The 19,968-nt window shown below is 42.4% G+C and overlaps 1 protein-coding gene across 1 annotated transcript in view; it reads right to left on the reverse strand.

The window, feature by feature from the left end:
- The window catches only part of LRGUK (leucine rich repeats and guanylate kinase domain containing), a 102,623-nt gene that overhangs the window by 43,283 nt on the left and 39,372 nt on the right, over positions 1–19,968 (reverse strand). Inside the window, exons 11-13 of the mRNA XM_027538960.1 lie at positions 15,787–15,906; positions 4,110–4,206; positions 138–251 (exon numbers count right to left, since the gene is read on the reverse strand). Of these exons, the coding sequence (XP_027394761.1) occupies positions 138–251; positions 4,110–4,206; positions 15,787–15,906 (331 nt within the window). The remainder of the gene's footprint in view (positions 1–137; positions 252–4,109; positions 4,207–15,786; positions 15,907–19,968) is intronic.

Here is a 19,968-nt window from a genome sequence, read left to right on the forward strand (position 1 = left end):
CCCAAATCTCACCTTTCGTATGCATTCCTTTCAGGCCTAGAAGTGTGCTGCCTGCACACCATAGTCTCCTCCCCAGTCCCAAATATACACACAGTTTTACACACTAAAAAGAAACTGACTGAATGGAAAGTACTTACTTCTATTTCCATATGAACACAGCTTGCTAAACCATCTCTTGCGATACCTTCTATGGTGTCCCTACTTAATCCGTACTTGTGATTACCGTAATTATAGGTTAGAATGAATTTCCCCTGCAAGGGAAGAAGTAAAAAGACTTTCCAATAACAGCTGCCATCATGGAATTTAATATAAATTAAATGACTTGATATCTTCTTTCTATATGACTCCATAAAACTTATAAATATTAGCGATTATATAAGGATGACAATGGGTTTAAGAAACTTAATATCAAACTGTGATGGAGAAGTTCATTCAGAATTCCTGGCTGGCAAAAAAAAAAAAGGCTTTTGGAGATAATCTAGAGCAGAGTGAAGGCAATGAAGCTTACGGTAAACAGATCATTTTGTCCACTGACCCACTTCCTGCCAAATGTGTGCTATAAACCTTCATTAAGGAGAAAGCAAAACTAATAGTTACTTTGTGCCTCAGCCGTTTTGGGTCTCCCAGCACACCAGCTCTCCCCCAAAAGCTTTCATTCCCAAAGGCCTTGCACTCCCAGATAAGCCTGAAGGCTGTGAATTACAGCCACATTCTCAACTTTTGCATTCTGAGATAAGCTGTAAAATACAGACCCCTCCTGCTTTTCCTCATAAACACAGCTTTTTATTGGAACTGCCCCAAATGTATTCAGCAGCCTCGCTGGGTGCCCTCTAGACATTTGAGGTATAAATACTGCCTTCTCATTATATTCCGGAAGCTCCTCCTGAAACTGTAGTCATGTGTAAAAAAGAAAGAAAGAAAAAAAGAACTAGAAACATCTCTCAAAATTGTCTTGACTTTTCCTTTGATGATATGATATTTACTAAATTACAAGGTGGATGCTGATGACAACAGAAGGAAGAAAAATGTGGACATCCTTGGCCACCAGGACTCTTCCGATACATGATTTTGAAATAAATAATGAAGTGAAAACTCCTCAGGCTAAGCCCCATCCTCCGAAGCCCTGCAACAGCCAGCACTGTCGTTACAAACAGTAGCAGTTTGGGGGTCTCTGATGCTACCCTGTGCCTCCTGGCCTGGAGGTTCTGGAGATCCATGGGGATGGGGGGTGGGCTACCTGTCAGGGGGCGGTGTTGGAAGGCCATGAAACATAGGGTGTCCCTCAGGTGGGATGGGTTCTCTGGGGCATGTGTCTGGTGTGGGCAATGAGAAAAATCCATACCCTCCCATAATCAAATGAAATTTATGTTATATATTCTAAAAGTTAAAGACTCAACAATAAATATCCTTAATACTTTACCCACTCAATGTCATACTGTATTCTCTGCAACAAACACTATGACTCCTTTCCTTTTAATATCTATATTATATTTATATACAGATAAACAGATATCTGAATCTCTTGTCAGGTATGACTTATTTCATCTTGTTTACTGTGACTCACCCTGTTTTTTACAATGTATATTTGAATCACTTTCCAGATGTAGACTATGAGTTTGCTTACTTGTGTGTACAAGGGCACACAAGTGGACCCAAAAACCATTTTTTGGAAGAAGGGAGGGTTGGGAGACATCTTGCACTGTACTTGTGTACATAAAACAAGCCTTGTTCAACTGATTTGTTAAGAATTGAGATGAGTGGTCCCCCAGCTTCTGGAGAGGTATACTCCTGTCATGGCTTCCGGCCTGTGGATTTCTTCATACATAGCAATAATCTTATCTCAGACACCTCCAGATCTGCGGTCTTATTTCCACCAGGGAAGAAGAGGCTATGCAGGTGAGTGACTGTGTATATGGCCTTAAGGGTTCATGTGTCTGTGGGCACATGGAGAGATGATCTGTGTTTTGGGGGGTGTGGAATGTATATTGAAGTGTGTGCTCGTCTACGTGTACCCATCAGAGTGGGGAAGTGTGACTGTCCACAGCAGGTGTGCAGGGCTGGGGTGTGCCAGGGCTTCTCTTAAGCGGGACTGTGACTTGGAAGGAGACAGGCTGGCTGGGGAGTGTTCCGTAGAGGGGTTCTGTGTGCAGAGGCTGAGTGTGTGGGTGTGACTGATGCAGCTGACAAGGTGTCGTGAGTTTCTCCTCTCTAGGTTTGTCTCTCTTCACGAAACAGCCTCAAGCTCCCTTTAAAGAAAAGATCTTAACTACAAAATTCAAGTTAAAGATGCTGATACCACAGTGAAGTCATGCATGTTAGCAGAGGCAGTAAAAGTGAGTGCTTTTCCAGTACACAAGAACTTTCATAGTGAGAGTAAATAGAAGACTAAATACAGTTCAGACGTATGGTGATTTCTTAGACTAGGGACTGTTGGACTTACTTGATTACAGACAAGATAAGGTCTGAAACATCAGGGGAGCCCGTGGGGCACTGAGAGCAGTGGAACTAAATCAAGAAAAAATGCCCCAGACTCTACCACGAGAAATTAACAGCAGTGTGGGGAACTAGTTGTCTTTCAACCCAAAGAGTCCTAAGAGAATGCTTCTTACTAATATCAAGATAACTCTTCAGATTTCTATTATGGCTTTTAGAAATAGAAAGTCTCAGAGTACCCTTGGTACATTAAACCAAACTTCTAAAATATAGCCCTAGGAGAGAAAATCATAAAGAAGTTCCAAGATGTTCTTCTGACAAGATTAGAGGGAAAATGGCCGAGGGACTTATAGGGCTTTCTCACTCGGCTTCTCTGTGAAAGCAAGAGAAAATATGTACCATGTGGAAAGCTGGTCATTCACAATTAAACTCATAGCAACTGCAGAGCCTATGCCTACATGCTCCACAGTTGCCTGCACTGAGGTGGAAGCCAGGTCTGTTATCCGAGGATGGGGCAGAGAAAGGACAGATGAAGGAGCAGGGGGCAGAGAGGAGGAAGCCTGCAGCAGTAAGAGCATCACTGGTTGGATGGTAATCTTTCAAAAGCAGAAACAGAGATTAATCCTTAATCCTGTCCTTCACCAGGCTTCAGGGGGGAAAAAAAAGTGGTGTACGATTAATTTAGTGATAGAAAGAAGTGAAGATAGGATAAACAAAATTAAGGCCCATGCCTGAAAAGAGAATAAAAAGGCTTACAGATTTATCAGTAGTGATGAAGATATGAGATACTCTTTAACTAAAGTCATGGGTGGATAATGTATGGACATTAGCAATATACCTTTGACAGATGAAACACACTAGGGTTGTGAGGATTCCCTTTGATGTGAAGGGCCAAGAAAGAGCAAATAAATTATTTTTAAGGAAATGAACTCAGACACCAGGTTGTTGTGAATTACTACCGATGACCAGATGATCAGGGTTTCAGGGGGTAAAGCCTTAAATTGAATAAAACTGTCCAGAGCTCCTATGAAAGGGACCAGAGCAGGGTAGTGACCCTCACCCAGGAAAGCCACAGACCTCAAGGAAATGAGGAATCTTCTCTGATCTAATGTCGAGGGCTTCCAACTGCGTTAGTGACCTGCCTGCCGGCTCTCTGGGACTGAGGACTCCTCACACAGCGATGTTTCAGGGGAAGAGTAAGGCTGTGTACGTACGTGTCCAGGGCAGACCAACTGGCTGAAAGTGGTGCGTAGGGTCACAACAATTAGAAAGCACCAAAGATAGCAAACACAGGGAGTGGTCTGTGGACAGAACATGCCAACTCCCTGGAAGTGCTCAATTCATAAGTTAGCTGCGTAACATCAGTTCTGTGCGAGTTGTTTATCTTGAGTAAAATCTGACCATAAATAGCAGCACCTGACAAACACAGATCTCAAGAACTTTCCACGGTGCTCTTTCTTCCATTTTCTTAAAACATCTCTTTATTCAGTTTCATTGGAGATTTACAGTATTTTCTCCAAGATCATAAAGCCGTGTGTGGACGATGATATATCAAAGGTATTAAAAACACAACTCAATGAGAATACACCCAAGTAATTGTTCTCTTTCTTACCATGATTTCCTAATACTTCTACCAGAGAACATGTATTTCTTGTGCACATAAAGAGCATTCTTACCATGTTTTGCATTTCATCAAAAACTTCTTGAGAGGTAAAATGATAATCAACCCGATCTCCTTCTCCAAAGTAAGGCAGTCTGGTGGTGTGACAGGCCCTGAAAACAGAAAGTTTCTCTTTCTATTAATTTGAAATTCAAAATGGAAAAGGTTTTGGCATAAAGTATGTTTTAAAAAGTGGATCCACAAATCATAAAGTAACGTAACCATGAAAACCCTGATGTTTGGCAGTGCTAGACATGTTCACTTGCTATGCTGTATAGGGGTTATACAAACTTTGGATTCAGTTCAGATCAGTCACTCAGTTGTATCTCTTTGTGACCCCATGGACTGCAGCATGCCAGGCCTCCCTGTCCATCACCAGCTCCCGGAGTTTACTCAAACTCATGTCCATTGAGTCGGTGATGCCATCCAACCATCTCATCCTCTATCATCCGCTTCTTCTCCTGCCCTCAATCTTTCCCCAGCATCAGGGTCTTTTCAGATGAGTCAGTTCTTCGCATCAGATGGCCAAATTATTGGAGTTGCAGCTTCAACATCAGTCCTTCCAATGAGCACCCAGGACTGATCTCCTTTAGGATGGACTGGTTGGATCTCCTTGCAGTCCAAGGGACTCTCAAGAGTCTTCTCCAACACCACAGTTCAAAAGCATCAATTCCTCGGCGCTCAGCTTTCTTTATAGTCCAACTCTCATATCCATATGTGACTACTGGGAAAACCATAGCCTTGACTAGATGGACCTTTGTTGGCAAAGTAATGTCTCTGCTTTTTAATATGCTGTTTAGGTTGGTCATAACTTTCCTTCCAAGGAGTAAGAGTCTTTTAATTTCATGGCTGCAGTCACTGTCTGCAGTGATTTTAGAGCCCCCCAAAATTTAGTGTTGGATTATCAACACTAAGTTTTCACTTACTGTTCCTGACCACCTTCTGAGTCATGACCTCTGATATCGTATCATCAAACTTTAAGAAATAAAACAATATTTATTACCCATATTCTTTTCACCCAAATGTTTTCATACTCTCCCTGGTCTATGGCTATTTTCTAGAATGCTCCCTACCCCATTCCTCTATCTGGTTAGCCCACTTGTCTTCAGGACTCAGTTTAAGTGTCACTCTCAAAAGGCCTTTCTGGACCCTCTGTGGCTGGGTTATGCACCTCTTCTTTATCCACCTGTAGTCTCAATGCCTGCCGCCAACTCCTCCCCCGCCCCCTTGTTCAGGACCCCATCTCCTCCACTGCTGGAGGGTGGAGACTGCTCGTTCCTCATTCCTGCCACACTCATCAATCTATATGAATTTCCTGAGGGACTCCATGATTCCAACACTGTATGGAATTCTCAGTATGGCATTCTCAGCTCAACCAGAGAGGGCTTTTCTGCCCACTGTCTGAAATAACATCCCCACAGCTTCCTTGGTGGCTCAGATGGTAAAGAACCCACCTACAATGCAGGAGACCCAGGTTTGATCTCTGGGTTAGGAAGATCCCCTGAAGAAGAAAATGGAAAATGGCAACCGGCTCTAGTATTCTTGCCTGGAGAATTCTATGAACAGAGAGGAGCCTGGAGGGCTACAGTCCATGAGTCTCAAAGAGTCAGACACGACTGAGCACACACATGCATGCAACCAGCTCACCACACCCCAATTACCCTGTTACTCCTTCTCTTTTCTGTTTTTTCCTCTTTTCCCCAGGAGGATGTATGAATCATAAAGGGAGCACTTCATGTTCCTAAAAATTTTTTTCATTAATTTTAAAAAATTTCTGCCATACCACAATGTGAATCACCCTTAAGTATACATATGTCCCCTCCTTCTTGAACCTCCCTCCCACCTCTCCCCATCCCACCCCTCCAGGTAGTCACAGGGCACTGGGTTTGAGCTCCCTGTGTCATACAGCAAATTCCCACTAGCTATCTGCTTTACATATGGTAATGTATGTGTTTCAACGCTGCTCTCTCAGTTCATCCCAGCCTCTCCTCCCCGCGCTGTATCCACACGTCTGTTTTCCATGTCTGCGTCTCTATTCCTGCCCTGCACATAGGTTCATCCTTACCATTTTTCTAGATTCCACATATATGCATCAATATACGTATTTGTTTTTCTCTTTCTGACGAACCGCACTTTGTCTAACAGGCTCTAGGTTCATCCACCTCACTAGAACTGACTCAAATGCATTCCTTTTTATGGCTGAGTAATATTCCATTGTGTATATGTACCACAACTTCCTTCTCCATCTGCTGATGGACACCTAGGCTGTGTCCATGTCCCAGCTATTGTAAATAGGGAGCACTTTATCTTGTTCATCGAATCTGCTACTTCATTCACAGTGCCTGGCCCACAGTAGGCATTTACTAAATATCTGTAACATGAATGAATTAATCAAACATGTGAGGTGGACAGTAGCTGTGATAAGCTCCATTTTAAGATGACTATAAAAATGACTTGCCCAGGGACTTCCCTGGTGGTTCAGTGGTTAAGACTCGGGAATTTTCACTGCAGGGGGCTCAGGCTTGATCCCTGGTTGGGTAACTAAGATCCCATACGACAGGTGGCATGCCCCCACCACCAAAAAAAAAAAAAAAGACCTGTCCAAGGCCACAGAGCAGGCCAATACTGGTCCCAGAACTAAACTGTGACTCCCAACTAGTCCAGGACTCTTGATTTCAGACATGCTGACTTCCCAGTGCTAAGTTCTGGGAATGCAAACTGATTTTTAGATTATCCTATGGCTTTAAAACAGGAGATGCAAATAGCTAGACAAATGACATGCTGTTTCATTGACTCCTCACAAAAAGATATGAGGTAGGTATTATTACCATTACCAATGGTTATATTACCATTACCATTACCACTGTTATTACCTCATTACTACTGTTCTCATTTTACAGATGATGAAATTGAGACACATCAGTGAAGGAACACGACTCAGTAACAACCACAGGATGACACTGAAGTCAAGTCCTTTTAGGATCACACTAAGAGGCAAGAATACACAGAAGAACTGTACAAAAAAGATCTTCATGACCCAGATAATCATGATGATGTGATCACTCACCTAGAGCAAGACATCCTGGAATGTGAAGTCAAGTGGGCCTTAGGAAGCATCACTACGAACAAAGCTAGTGGAAGTGATGGAATTCCAGTTGAGCTATTTCAAATCCTAAAAGATGATGCTGTGAATGTGCTGCACTCAATATGTCAGCAAATTTGGAAAACTCAGCAGTGGCTACAGGACTGGAAAAGGTCAGTTTTCATCTCAATCTCAAAGTAAGGAAATGCCAAAGAATGCTCAAACTACCACACAATTGCACTCATCTCACAAGCTAGTAAAGTAATGCTCAAAATTCTCCAAGCCAGGCTTCAGCAATATGTGAACCGTGAATTTCCAGATGTTCAAGCTGGTTTTATTAAAGGCAGAGGAACCAGAGATCAAATTGCCAACATCCGCTGGATCATTGAAAAAGCAAAAGAGTTCCAGAAAAACATCTATTTCTGCTTTATTGACTATGCCAAAGCCTTTGACTGTGTGGATCACAATAAACTGTGGGAAATTCTGAAAGAGATGGGAATACCAGATCACCTGACCTGCCTCTTAAGAAACCTGTATGCAGGTCAGGAAGCAACAGTTAGAACTGTTGAAACAACAGACTGGTTCCAAATAGGAAAAGGGGTACGTCAAGGCTGTATATTGTCACCCTGCTTATTTAACTTATATGCAGAGTACATCATGAGAAATGCTGCGCTGGAAGAAGCACAAGCTGGAATCAAGATTGCCAGGAGAAATATCAATAACCTCAGATGTGCAGATGACACCACCCTTATGGCAGAAAGTGAAGAAGAACTAAAGAGCCTCTTGATGAAAGTGAAAGACGAGAGTGAAAAAGTTGGCTTAAAACTCAACATTCAGAAAACGAAGATCATGGCATCTGGTCCCATCACTTCATGGCAAATAGATGGGGAAACAGTGGGAACAGTGTCAGACTTTATTTTTCTGGGATCCAAAATCACTGCAGATGATGATTGTAGCCATGAAATTAAAAGACGCTTACTCCTTGGAAGGAAAGTTATGACTAAGTTAGACAGCATACTAAAAAGCAGAGACATTACTTTGCCAACAAAGGTCCGTCTAGTCAAGGCTATGGTTTTTCCAGTAATCATGTATGGATGTGAGAGTTGGACTGTAATGAAAGCTGAGTGCTCCAACCAGTCCATCCTAAATGAGATCAGTCCTGGGTGTTCACTGGAAGGACTGATGTTGAAGCTGAAACTCCAATACTTTGGCCACCTGATGCGAAGAGCTGACTCATTTGAAAAGACCCTGATGCTGGGAAAGATTGAGGGCAGGAGGATAAGGAGATGACAGAGGATGAGATGGTTGGATGGTATCACCGATTCAATGGACATGAGTTTGGGTAAACTCCGGGAGTTGGTAATAGACAGGGAGGCCTGGTGTGCTGCAGTTCATGGTGTCACAAAGAGTTGGACATGACAGAGTGACTGAACTGAACTAAGAGGGTAAAGTCACAACCTCAACATCTTCTCCATTTCAAAGTAAAAAACCACCAAGCTTTTATAATCCATACTATTGTTCCCCTGCTTTATAGCCAAGAACTAACAATAGTATAAATGTAAAGGTTTTAAGATCGCATTTAAATTGCATACTGAAGAAAGTGCACATATTCTAAGAGAAGGCGGTCCAAACACCACGACCTTTGTTGAGGTGTTTGCTCGCACCAACATCTCTTCCCACCATTTGGCAGGGACCTGAGACCCTCTGCTTGTTGGTGTCCTTGACAGTCAGGACAGATAACTCAGTGATTTCGCTTCGGGTACGGTGCACCCTTAATGTAGCCTTTACACACTGTACTGAATTTGCATTTTCCAACAAAGGAATTGAGTGGCAGGGATTTTCTCAGAATTTCTAAAAGAAAGACAAAGCAAAGAAGCAATCTGAAGCTTCTAGGCAGGTAAATAAAGGGATGGCTTCACTGGCGTGGAGAATGCTGATGACAGAACCGGCATCCACTGTGGAACTTTCTATTAAGAAGGACCTGGGATGACCTACGGTTTTTTGAATCTGTCATCCAGTTTTCACATATAGAAATGTCTGCTCTGTAGCATGCTGTCCAAATATGAATATCTTAAAAAGGAAATACTTCATAGTGAAAGCAATGTTCATTAAACTGAGATAAACACAATACCAGATAAAGAAATTTGCTTGGGCCATCACCTTTAATATCTTTCCTGTCCCCGGTCTAAACATAATTTCAATTGTAATTTACATTTCTATGAGTTTATTTTTACTAACTTACTAGTTCAATCATGGTATGTTAGTTAAAACCTGGTTTGTGATGGGAGCCATACTCCCTGTTAGTTTCATTTAACAGACAAAAGAGCTGAGTTAGCAGTTAACCTCAGACTATAACACAGGTGCTCAAAAGTCTAAGGGTGAGTTACACATTCTCAAAGGCCGATTCACTGGCCAGCTGTCATCTAGGATCCTAACAAACCAAGTCCGTGGGCTGGGGGAGATGATCAGGACAGAAAGGAATCTGGAAGGCCAGGCCAAATAATGAAATGTCTCTACATCCGGGAAGATATAAGAGGAAGAAGCAAAGATGTCTAAGAAGAGCTAGGAGATGGCTGAGGGAGTAGAAGTTTTTTCAGTGTGATTCAGAAGCGTGCAGATTTAGAATCTCAATTCTGGACCAGATTGCCTTAAGAAATAATGAACTTGTTACTGCAAATATTTAGGCAGAGCGCATTTTGGCTGTGAGTGCATCCAAATTCAAGCATATTTATAGAATGCCATATTGTGAGCAAGGGAACTGGGTGTTCACAAATGCCCAGGTATTCTGAGGGTGCTTGGTAGGCATGCCGAATTGGTCCCAATGCCCAATGCAAATGTGTATCAGTAAGTTGCCGGATACAATTTAAGAGATCAGGAACATAGAAGATTCCAGCATATACTGTGTCTGACTATCAAATTCCAGGGATCCACTACTCTGTCCACTTTCCAGTAACTACATACCACTTTCTAGTTCGTGCCACCAGCACCTGTCACTACATCCTCCCCAGTCTCCTAGTTTCCAGCCTTCCTTCCCCAAACCCTCTCCCAAACTGCCCACAGGGGCCACTTTCTGAAATGCAGCTGTGACCCTGACACTCCTCTGCTCAGAGATCCTTTATGGCCAAACCCCTGACTTTTTCTCTGGTCCCATCTTCTGCCATCTTCCTCCATGCTTCACGCCTAGACAGGCTACAGAGTATAACACTCTCAGTTAATCAAATGTGCTGTTGTTCTTTCTGCCTGGACTGCATTCCCTGCTCAAATCTCACATCCCATTTACCCCTGATTTCTTCTGTCACAGAGGTTCTTCACTTCCCTCATCATCAGATCAGATCAGATCAGATCAGTCGCTCAGTCGTGTCCGACTCTTTGCGACCCCATGAATCACAGCACGCCAGGCCTCCCTGTCCAGCACTAACTCCCGGAGTTCACTCAGACTCACGTCCATTGAGTCACTGATGCCATCCAGCCATCTCATCCTCTGTCGTCCCCTTCTCCTCTTGCCCCCAATCCCTCCCAGCATCAGTCTTTTCCAATGACTCAACTCTTCGCATGAGGTGGCCAAAGTACTGGAGTTTCAGCTTTAGAATCATTCCTTCCAAAGAAATCCCAGGGCTGATCTCCTTCAGAATGGACTGGTTGGATCTCCTTGCAGTCCAAGGGACTCTCAAGAGTCTTCTCCAACACCACAGTTCAAAAGCATCAATTCTTTGGCGCTCAGCCTTCTTCACAGTCCAACTCTCACATCCATACATGACCACAGGAAAAACCATAGCCTTGACTAGGTTGGCAAAGTAATGTCTCTGCTTTTGAATATGCTATCTAGGTTGCTCATAACTTTCCTTCCAAGGAGTAAGCGTCTTTTAATTTCAAGGCTGCAGTCACCATCTGCAGTGATTTTGGAGCCCAGAAAAATAAAGTCTGACACTGTTTCCACTGTTTTCCCATCTATTTCCCATGAAATGATGGGACCGGATGCCATGATCTTCGTTTTCTGAATGTTGAGCTTTAAGCCAACTTTTTCACTCTCCTCTTTCACTTTCATCAAGAGGCTTTTTAGTTCCTCTTCACCTTCTGCCATAAGGGTGGTGTCATCTGCACATCTGAGGTTATTGGTATTTCTCCTGGCAATCTTGATTTCAGTTTGTGTTTCTTCCAGTCCAGCGTTTCTCATGATGTACTCTGCATATAAGTTAAATAAACAGGGTGACAATATACTGCCTTGACGTACCCCTTTTCCTATTTGGAACCAGTCTGTTGTCCCATGTCCAGTTCTAACTGTTGCTTCCTGACCTGCATACAAATTTCTCAAGAGGCGGTCAGGTGGTCTGGTATTCCCATCTCTTTCAGGATTTCCCACAGTTTATTGTGATCTACACAGTCAAAGGCTTTGTCATAGTCAATAAAGCAGAAATAGATGTTTTTCTGGAACTCTCTTGTTTTTTTGATGATCCAGCAGATGTTGGCAATTTGATCTCTGGTTCCTCTGCCTTTTCTAAAACCAGCTTGAACATCAGGAAGTTCACGGTTCACATATTGCTGAAGCCTGGCTTGGAGAATTTTGAGCATTTCTTTACTAGTGTGTGAGATGAGTGCCTATCTTGTTAGATGGCTTTACTTAACTGAATCTCATATAGGTTGTAGGCTGCCAGGAGGACAAGACCCATGTCTGCTTGTTTCACAGTTTTATCGCTGGAACAAGGCACACAGATAGTGCTTAAGAAACACTGACAGAAAGAATAAATAAACCACTCTACTAGTCTGTCACATCTGTATAAAGGGGCATTAGATTAGATGGCACTAGGGAGCTACAGCTCATATCATCTCATTTAGCTCAATAGCTATGAGTCTCTGATTTACCGTATTATTAGTAGAATATATTTAGTAGTCAACATCATGAAAAGGTTATAAAAATAAAGATTTCTCTAAGAAGAATAAGGTTTTGCTTTCATGCCTCTTCAGATCACTTTCAAGGCCTTAAATCTGGAAGATGAACAGGCGTGCTGGTATTGTTTTATGTTTCTCTCATTATCCAGCACTCTTCCAGGAAGCTACTGATCTGTGCAGTAATAGTAAGACTGGAAATAAGTGGAGAGACTCAGAAGGCATGGATGCATGCTCAGTTGCTCAGCCATATCTGACTCTTTGTGACCCTATGCACTATAGCTTGCCAGGCTCCTCTGTCTATGGGATTTTCCAGGCAAGAATACCAGAGTGGGTTGCCATGCCCTTCTCCAGGGGATCTTTCTGACTCAGGGATTAAACCCGCATTTCCTGCATTGGCAGGTAGATTCTTTATCAGTGAGCCACCTGGGAAGCCCCATCTTTAGGTCACTTATAACTAATACTGGTAAAGAAAGAACATCCAGCCTATTCCTAAAACCAAGAACAAATACTAAAATCAGATTCTGAGGCGAGAGAACAATCTCTCAGCCATCCCAATATCTGTTATACCACTGAGATACATTTTTAATATTTATACATCTGGATATGCAACTCAGTATGTGAATATTTCATTGAATGTCATGGTCTTGGGTAAATGCAATTTAAAAAGGAAGACAAAATGCCAGGAGAAAATGAGCTAACTAGGAGGGAAAGAAAAGATTCAAGCAAGCGCTAGAGAAAGCGCCCTTGTAAATGTTTATGTGTTTCACAATGAGACTATGTTCAAGCCTTTTTTTCCCATTTAATTAAAAATCAATAAAATTTATGTTGGCTGAAGACTAAAATAAAAGAAAAATCTAAACAAGAGCAATGGCTTGCCCCTGAGGATATGCTTTGGTTTTATCATTTGTTTTAATTAGAAAGTTGTTGCATATCATCATAGTACTATCTGACTTTCTTATTGCATGAAATTACTGGTTTCCTAATACTCTTTATGGTCCAATGATATGCTCTTTGGGCTCCCCAGGTGGCGCTCATAGTAAAACAACTCGCCTGCCAGCGCAGGAGACATAAGAGATGCGGGTTCTATCCCTGGATGGGGAAGACCCCCTGGAGGTGGGCATGGCAACCCACTCTGGTATTCTTGCCTGGAGAATCCCATGGACAGAGAAGCCTGGCGGGCTACAGCCCAAAGGGTTGCAAAGAGTCGGACACAACTGAAGCGACTTAGCAAGCACGCATGACATGCTCTTTGATCCATGCCTTGGTGAAATTCTTAGAATGACCCTCCTATTTACAAGCCCTGATCTCTGCCTCCATGAAGATGCCAATGCACGGTCAGACAAGGCTTTTGAGCCCATGAGGGAGGTGGGAGGGTGACTGCAGGTCTTTCCACTCAGGTATCTTTCTACTGGCCACTAATCCTATCCAGAGGAGAAAAATAGCAGTGGTAACAGTACCATTAGAGGAGCAGGAAGCTAATTTAGGATTTCCGTTTTGTCATCCTGTGCCTCCAGACAAAGTGCATATGATGCTAACTATTTAAGGTCTGAGTTCCCCACCTTCAGAGTCTCTCCATTTATTTCCAAATACATTACAGACATTAACGCAAGGGCCTCATCAATATTGTTCCCACTGCATCTTCAGGGCCCAACACATGGGAAGAACTCAATAAATCTTTATAGAAAGAATGGATGAACAAATGAATGAATCTCTTCATCTCTCCATGTACCCATCAGTGGAGGTTGGAAAAAAAAAAAAAAAAAACACCTATGCTTCTTAGCATAGTAATTTCCCACTGAATTTTGCAGGTAATACCACTAATTAACTCATCAGACAATCACTTAGTCATTCATTTAATAAATATTTCTCATGCAATTGGAAGTGCCTGGCCATCCGCTGAACACTGGGAACTTAGTCGTGAGCAAAGCTGGCATTGGTCCCCACCCTCACTGGGCTTACAGTCGAGCAGGGGAACCAGGCATTAAGTGCATCATCAAAAGCATGATGGACAGCTATTTGTAACAGTGGAAAAGCAGGATTTAATGAAAATGAACATTGGTGGGGTAGAGGTGGGGGCTATCCAGTGAGAATGTCAAGGCCAACTGGATAAGAACCTTGATGATGACTTAACAGACATCTCCAAGAACACATCTGGCCCTACATGCCTCAGAGAGTAAACCACAAACAAACACGAAGGATGGGCTCTGAATCATTTGCAACAGAACTGGTGTCAGACATGTGGAAGGACTTCTAAGGAGGAAAGCCTTGGTTCATGTAAGTTACTTTGGTTCGCTAAAAGGTTCCAGGTTTACACATTAGCACCATAGTCAAGAGATATCTTTTTTGCTCTAATTTGATCATCCATTCATTATGCTCCACTTATCTTTCGAAGCAGGTTCTATACCGCTGTATAAGCATAAAGACACTCTGCCCTTTTCAATTCTGATATTAAGTTTTAATTTACTTTTTGTTGCTTCAGGGTGTTTAGAATAGATTAATGAGTAAATTCTTCTATAGTATTTGTTTCCTGGAGTTGCTCAAATGCTGGATATAATTTTATCCAGCATAAATGAACCTGTTTAACACAGTGTTTACATTGTTTGAACACATGTAGCTTAAGGGAAGGAACTTGTCTGTAACAGCATTAGAACATAACTTACATTTCTTTTTCTTGCCGTCTTATGTATCTTTGCAGTCACATTCTCAGCTCACTGAGAAACATCACTAATCTAAAAGTAAGGTCTTTGCTATATGTAAAAAAGAAAAGGGGAAGCCACAGTTGAAAAGGCCACAGTGATAACTCTAACACTGAGACACAGAAACCTTTAAAAAGTCTCTAAGTCCAGCTGATGATTTCCCCAGAAGGTTCTTGTGTTTTGGATATATCCAGCTATTTTCACTGAGTCATTTGGGAATCACACAGCGAAATATCTGCCCCAGAAAACTGAAAGGGTACTGAATGCTAACCTGAGGGTAAGGAAAAGGAACCCTTTGGCTGTTATTTCTCATTCCTTCCTTCTGAAATATGACCTGAGCGGAAATAAAGCAGCTGACATGCTGGCAGCGTGTGCTCCAACAGTGATGAGGAGAGGCTGTGACTGGAGTGCAGACACACCCCCCACACCCCAATCATAATGTTGTGATTCGCGTGTCACACCACACGGCGATAGGAAGAGGCCATGCTCCAATACCACGAGGCTTAATTAAAACCACTACTACTACTACTAAGTCCCTTCAGTCGTGTCCGACTCTGTGCGACCCCATAGATGGCAGCCCACCAGGCTCCCCCGTCCCAGGGATTCTCCAGGCAAGAACGCTGGAGTGGGTTGCCATTTCCTTCTCCAATGCATGAAAGTGAAAAGTGAAAGTGAAGTCGCTCAGTCGTGTCCGACTCTTAGCGACCCCACGGACTGCAGCCTACCAGGCTCCTCCGTCCATGGGATCTTCTAGGCAAAAGTACTGGAGTGGGGTGCCATTGCCTTCTCCGGTTAAAACCGCATGTAGTTCCAAATCTTGGAGCAGGATTTTGGCTGTGGCTGAGTGCATCAAAACATTTGGAGGGTTAAAGTAAAAAATAAACAAATAAATACAGTGTATATCACAGTGTAATAACCGGCAAAGCAGTTCATAAGCCTTCTATGCATGTTTTTTTAACTTGCTTAAAATTAATAGCCATTGTGAGCAACAGCCGACATTTTACAGCCTTAGCAGCCAATAAACTCACCCGTATCTGAAGTAAGTGCTGAACTGTCTGCAGAGGCGGTGAGCGAGTTCTCGTTTACCACATGCTTGAGGACCAGCCAATACCAGCATGGGGTACGGGGCATCCAGACTAGGCAGGGTGCTGCAACATAGGGCAGAGCGGGCACGCGCATTAATGCATCCGGCGTGGAAAGCTGTCCACGTCGCAGTCACGGTGAATCCGGCTATCCGGCACTTGCTATCCGCAGACACGGTATGGAAGGACGGTCCTACTTTCCAGAAGCAAGTTGATTACAAAATAGCAAAGAATTTACTTTAACACCATTTTTTGAAGGAAAAAGACAGTAGGAGAGATACTCATTTCTGGTTGATGGAGTTTTCCCCCAAGAAATTCAAAATGAAAGAAATAAGCCTTGCCCTCTCAGAGGTAAACTTTTTCATATCTTTTTTAATAATTACTTTAATTGGAGGATACTTACTACACAATATTGTGATGGTTTTTGCCACACACCAACATGCATCAGCCATGGGGTATGCATGTGTCCCCCCATTCTGAACCTTTCCTCCCACCTCCCTTCACACCCTGTCCATCTGGGTTGTCCCAGAATACTGGCTTAGGGTGCCCTGCTTCATGCATCGAACTTGCACTGGTATCTTTTTTGCATATGGTAATGTACACGTTTCAATGCTATTATCTCAAATCATCCCACCCTTGCCTTCTCCCACTAAGTCCAAAAGTCTGTTCTGTGTCTCCTTTGCTGCCCTCAATGTAGGATCATTGTTACCATCTTTCTAAATTCCATACGTATGCATCAGTTTACAGTATTCGTCTTCCTCTTCCTGACTTACTTCACTCTGTATAATAGGCTCCAGTTCTTATCTATTGATTTAGAACACTGATGTGGGGACTTTCCTGGTGGTCCAATGGTTCAGAATCCTCCTTCCAACACAGAGGATGTGGGCTCAGTCCCTGTCAGGGAACTAAGATCCCATGTGCCACGGGGCAGGTAAGGCTGCACACAACTCGAGAGGCCTATGTGCCACAAATACTGAGCCCTCAGGCTCTAGAGCTCAACCACCAAAACTAGAGAACGCCTGCATGCCACAACGGAGACCCAGGGCGGCCAAAATAATAATAATAAAGATAAAATGGCAAGTTTACTATAAAAAAGAACACATGTGTGCAAAGAAAATAATAATCACTAACATTTACATAAGCAATTACTATGTGCCACGCACTACTCTAGGCATCTTACGTGTATTACCTGATTTAATTATTTCAGGAAGCTAATGAATTCATTCTCCCCACTTAACACACGAAGAAACTGAAGTACAGAGAGGTTAATTAACATGCTCAAAGTAACAGCTAGTAAGTGAGAGCTGGTATATGAATTTAGGCCTGGCTTCCAGGTCTAAAAGACCAATTTGGACTAATTTACATAAAATCTCTTACAACAGGCAGAGCTGAAGTGTGTGGGCTTCACTCATGACACAAATTCTAGAAATACAGACTAAAGTATAATATTTTGAAAACAATATGGCTGAGGTGTAGATTCTATGAAGCACGGGGGCAGCACAGCATACGTTTTCAATCTCTCTGAACACTCACAGAAAGACAGAAAAACTTGAGAACAGAAGTCCATGGAAAATGTGGATAACAAAACCAGACGAAAAGCCACAAAGCCACAAGACCTTTATGGCACTGGAATCTGTGCAGGAGGAAGGAGGAGGGAGTGATGGGCAGCATTTGAGGACAACGGAACCCCAGAACAACACGTATCCAGAGAAAAGCAGGCAGGCTGGAACTGTACATGTCCAAAAGCCTACACATGAATGCTCATAAAAGCTGTATTTGCAGTAACCAAACACTGAGACCAGCCCAGATGTCCTTTGAGAGATGACTGGTTAAACTAATTGTGGTGTATTCAACAAGGAATACTACTCAGCAACACAAAGGAGTGAACCGTTGATACATTTAACAGCTTGGATGAATCTCCAGGGAATAAGGCTAAGCAAAAAAAAAAGTCAACCCTCAAAGGTTATACATACACTATATGATTCCATTTATATAGGCTTCTTGAAATGACAACATTCCAGAGAAGGGGAACAGATTATGGGAAGATGAGAAGGATGGAGGCAGCTGTTGCTATTAAAGGGATTCACGTGACAAAACTCCTGTATCTTGACTGGAAGTATGTTGTGCTCAGTCATGTCCGACTCTTTGCAACCCCATGGACTGTACCCCTCAGGCTCCTGAGTCCATGGGATTTCCCAGGCAAGAATACTGGAGTGGTTGCCATTTCCTACTCCAGGGGATCTTCCCAACTCAGGGATCGAACCCACATGTCTTGCATCTCCTGCACTGGGAGGCAGATTCTTTACCACTGTGCCACCTGGGAAGTTACCCATTTCCATCTTGAGTGGCGTGATGCTCATGTGAATCTACACATGTGATAAAATCGCACATAACTAAATGTACACACGAGTTCATGCAAAACTGGTGAAATCTGATAAGGATGATGGACTGTATCAATGTCAGGTTCCTGGTTTTGATATTCCACTATAGCTAAGCAAGATATTACCACTGAGGGAGACTGGGTGAAAGATACCTAGACTTTTTCTGTATTATCTCTTAACTGCATGTGAATCTAAAATTGCCTCAATAATTTTTACGTGATTAAAGAGGAAAAATTTTGAAAGAAGTGATGAAAATTGGGGATAGGCAAAGAAGATCTACTTCCTAAAGGAGAAAACCAAAACCTACAGAACAGAGCAAATATTACAGACTGTCATTCAAGAAAAAAGTTTCCTGAAAAAAATAAATAACAGTATACAACATATCTGAGAATATTAGCCCAGAACAACTGGGCTAGAAATGCTGTGACAATAATAATAAGGCATAGTCTCGTAAAATTGCTGGACTTTAAAAAGGCAGTGCGTGCTCAGTTGTGTCCAATTATTTGCAACCCCATATACTGTAGCCCACCAGGCTCCTCTGTTCATGGGATTTCCCAGGGAACAATACTGGAGTAGGTTGCCATTTACTTCTCCTTAAAAAAGGCAGAAGTGGGGGTAATTATTTAGCTAGAAAGAGAACACACGATTTATACAGGAAAGAAAATTAAATTGTCATCACATTTTTGACAGCAATTTTTGCACGAAAAGAAAATGGGAGAAGCCCTTTTAATATATTCCAGGAAGAAAAAAGTGTGAGTCATGGCTTTTATATACAGCAAAAACTGATTTTCTAGTGTAAAGGGCAGATAATCATCCATATTATCAACATGGAAGATTTCAAGAGACACTGATTGCACAGCCCTTCCTAAGCACTGTGCTAAAGAACAAGCTTCATACAACTAAAATGACTCAAGAGGCATCACTATAAGGGCTGGCAGTGGGCAATAAATATGCAGTTACCCAGAGAACTAAGGCTAAATGACAGCAAAGGAGAAAGTGCAGTGTGTGATGGATATATGTTCTGACAATATAAATATAGTGCACTATTTTTAAAATGGAGTGATTGACACTTATATGAAATATATACAGTAGGCAAATTCATAGAGACAGAAAGTATATTAGAAGTTACCAGGGGGTGAGGTAGCAGGAAACGGGGAGTTATTACCTAAAGGCTACAGAGCTTCTGTTCTGGGTGATGAGAAACTTGGAAACAGATGGTGGTGATGGTCGCACAATACTGTGAATATAATTAAGGCCACTAAACTGTACACTTCCAAATGGTTAAAATGGCAAATTTTATGTTATATATATATATTTTTTTTAACTGAAATAAAAAACAATGGGGGATGGTTAACAGGAAGAACATTAGCAAAATGGTTTTAATGCTTCAGTAATTATTACTACTGGTATTCTTACACTGTTGTGGTGTAATATGGGACATTAAAAAAAAGAGTAATCATGGGATGTTCTAATTTCAGCTTCTTCAATGTCTTTGGTGAGGGAGAAAAGGAGATATAGATGTAACACAGGTGAAGTTCAGTAAAAGCTCAACTGTAGTCTTGAAGCTGAATTGTATCAATTGAGGAGGTATTTTACTATCTATTTCCTGGTGGCTTCCCTGGTGGCTAAGACAGTAAAGCATCTGCCTACAATGTGGGAGACCCGGGTTCGATCCCTGGGTCGGGAAGATCCTCTGGAGAAGGAAATGGCAACCCACTCCAGTATTCTTGCCTGGAAAATCCCATGG

Source organism: Bos indicus x Bos taurus, chromosome 4 (genome assembly GCF_003369695.1).
Source record: "Bos indicus x Bos taurus breed Angus x Brahman F1 hybrid chromosome 4, Bos_hybrid_MaternalHap_v2.0, whole genome shotgun sequence".
Lineage (NCBI taxonomy): Eukaryota > Metazoa > Chordata > Mammalia > Artiodactyla > Bovidae > Bos > Bos indicus x Bos taurus.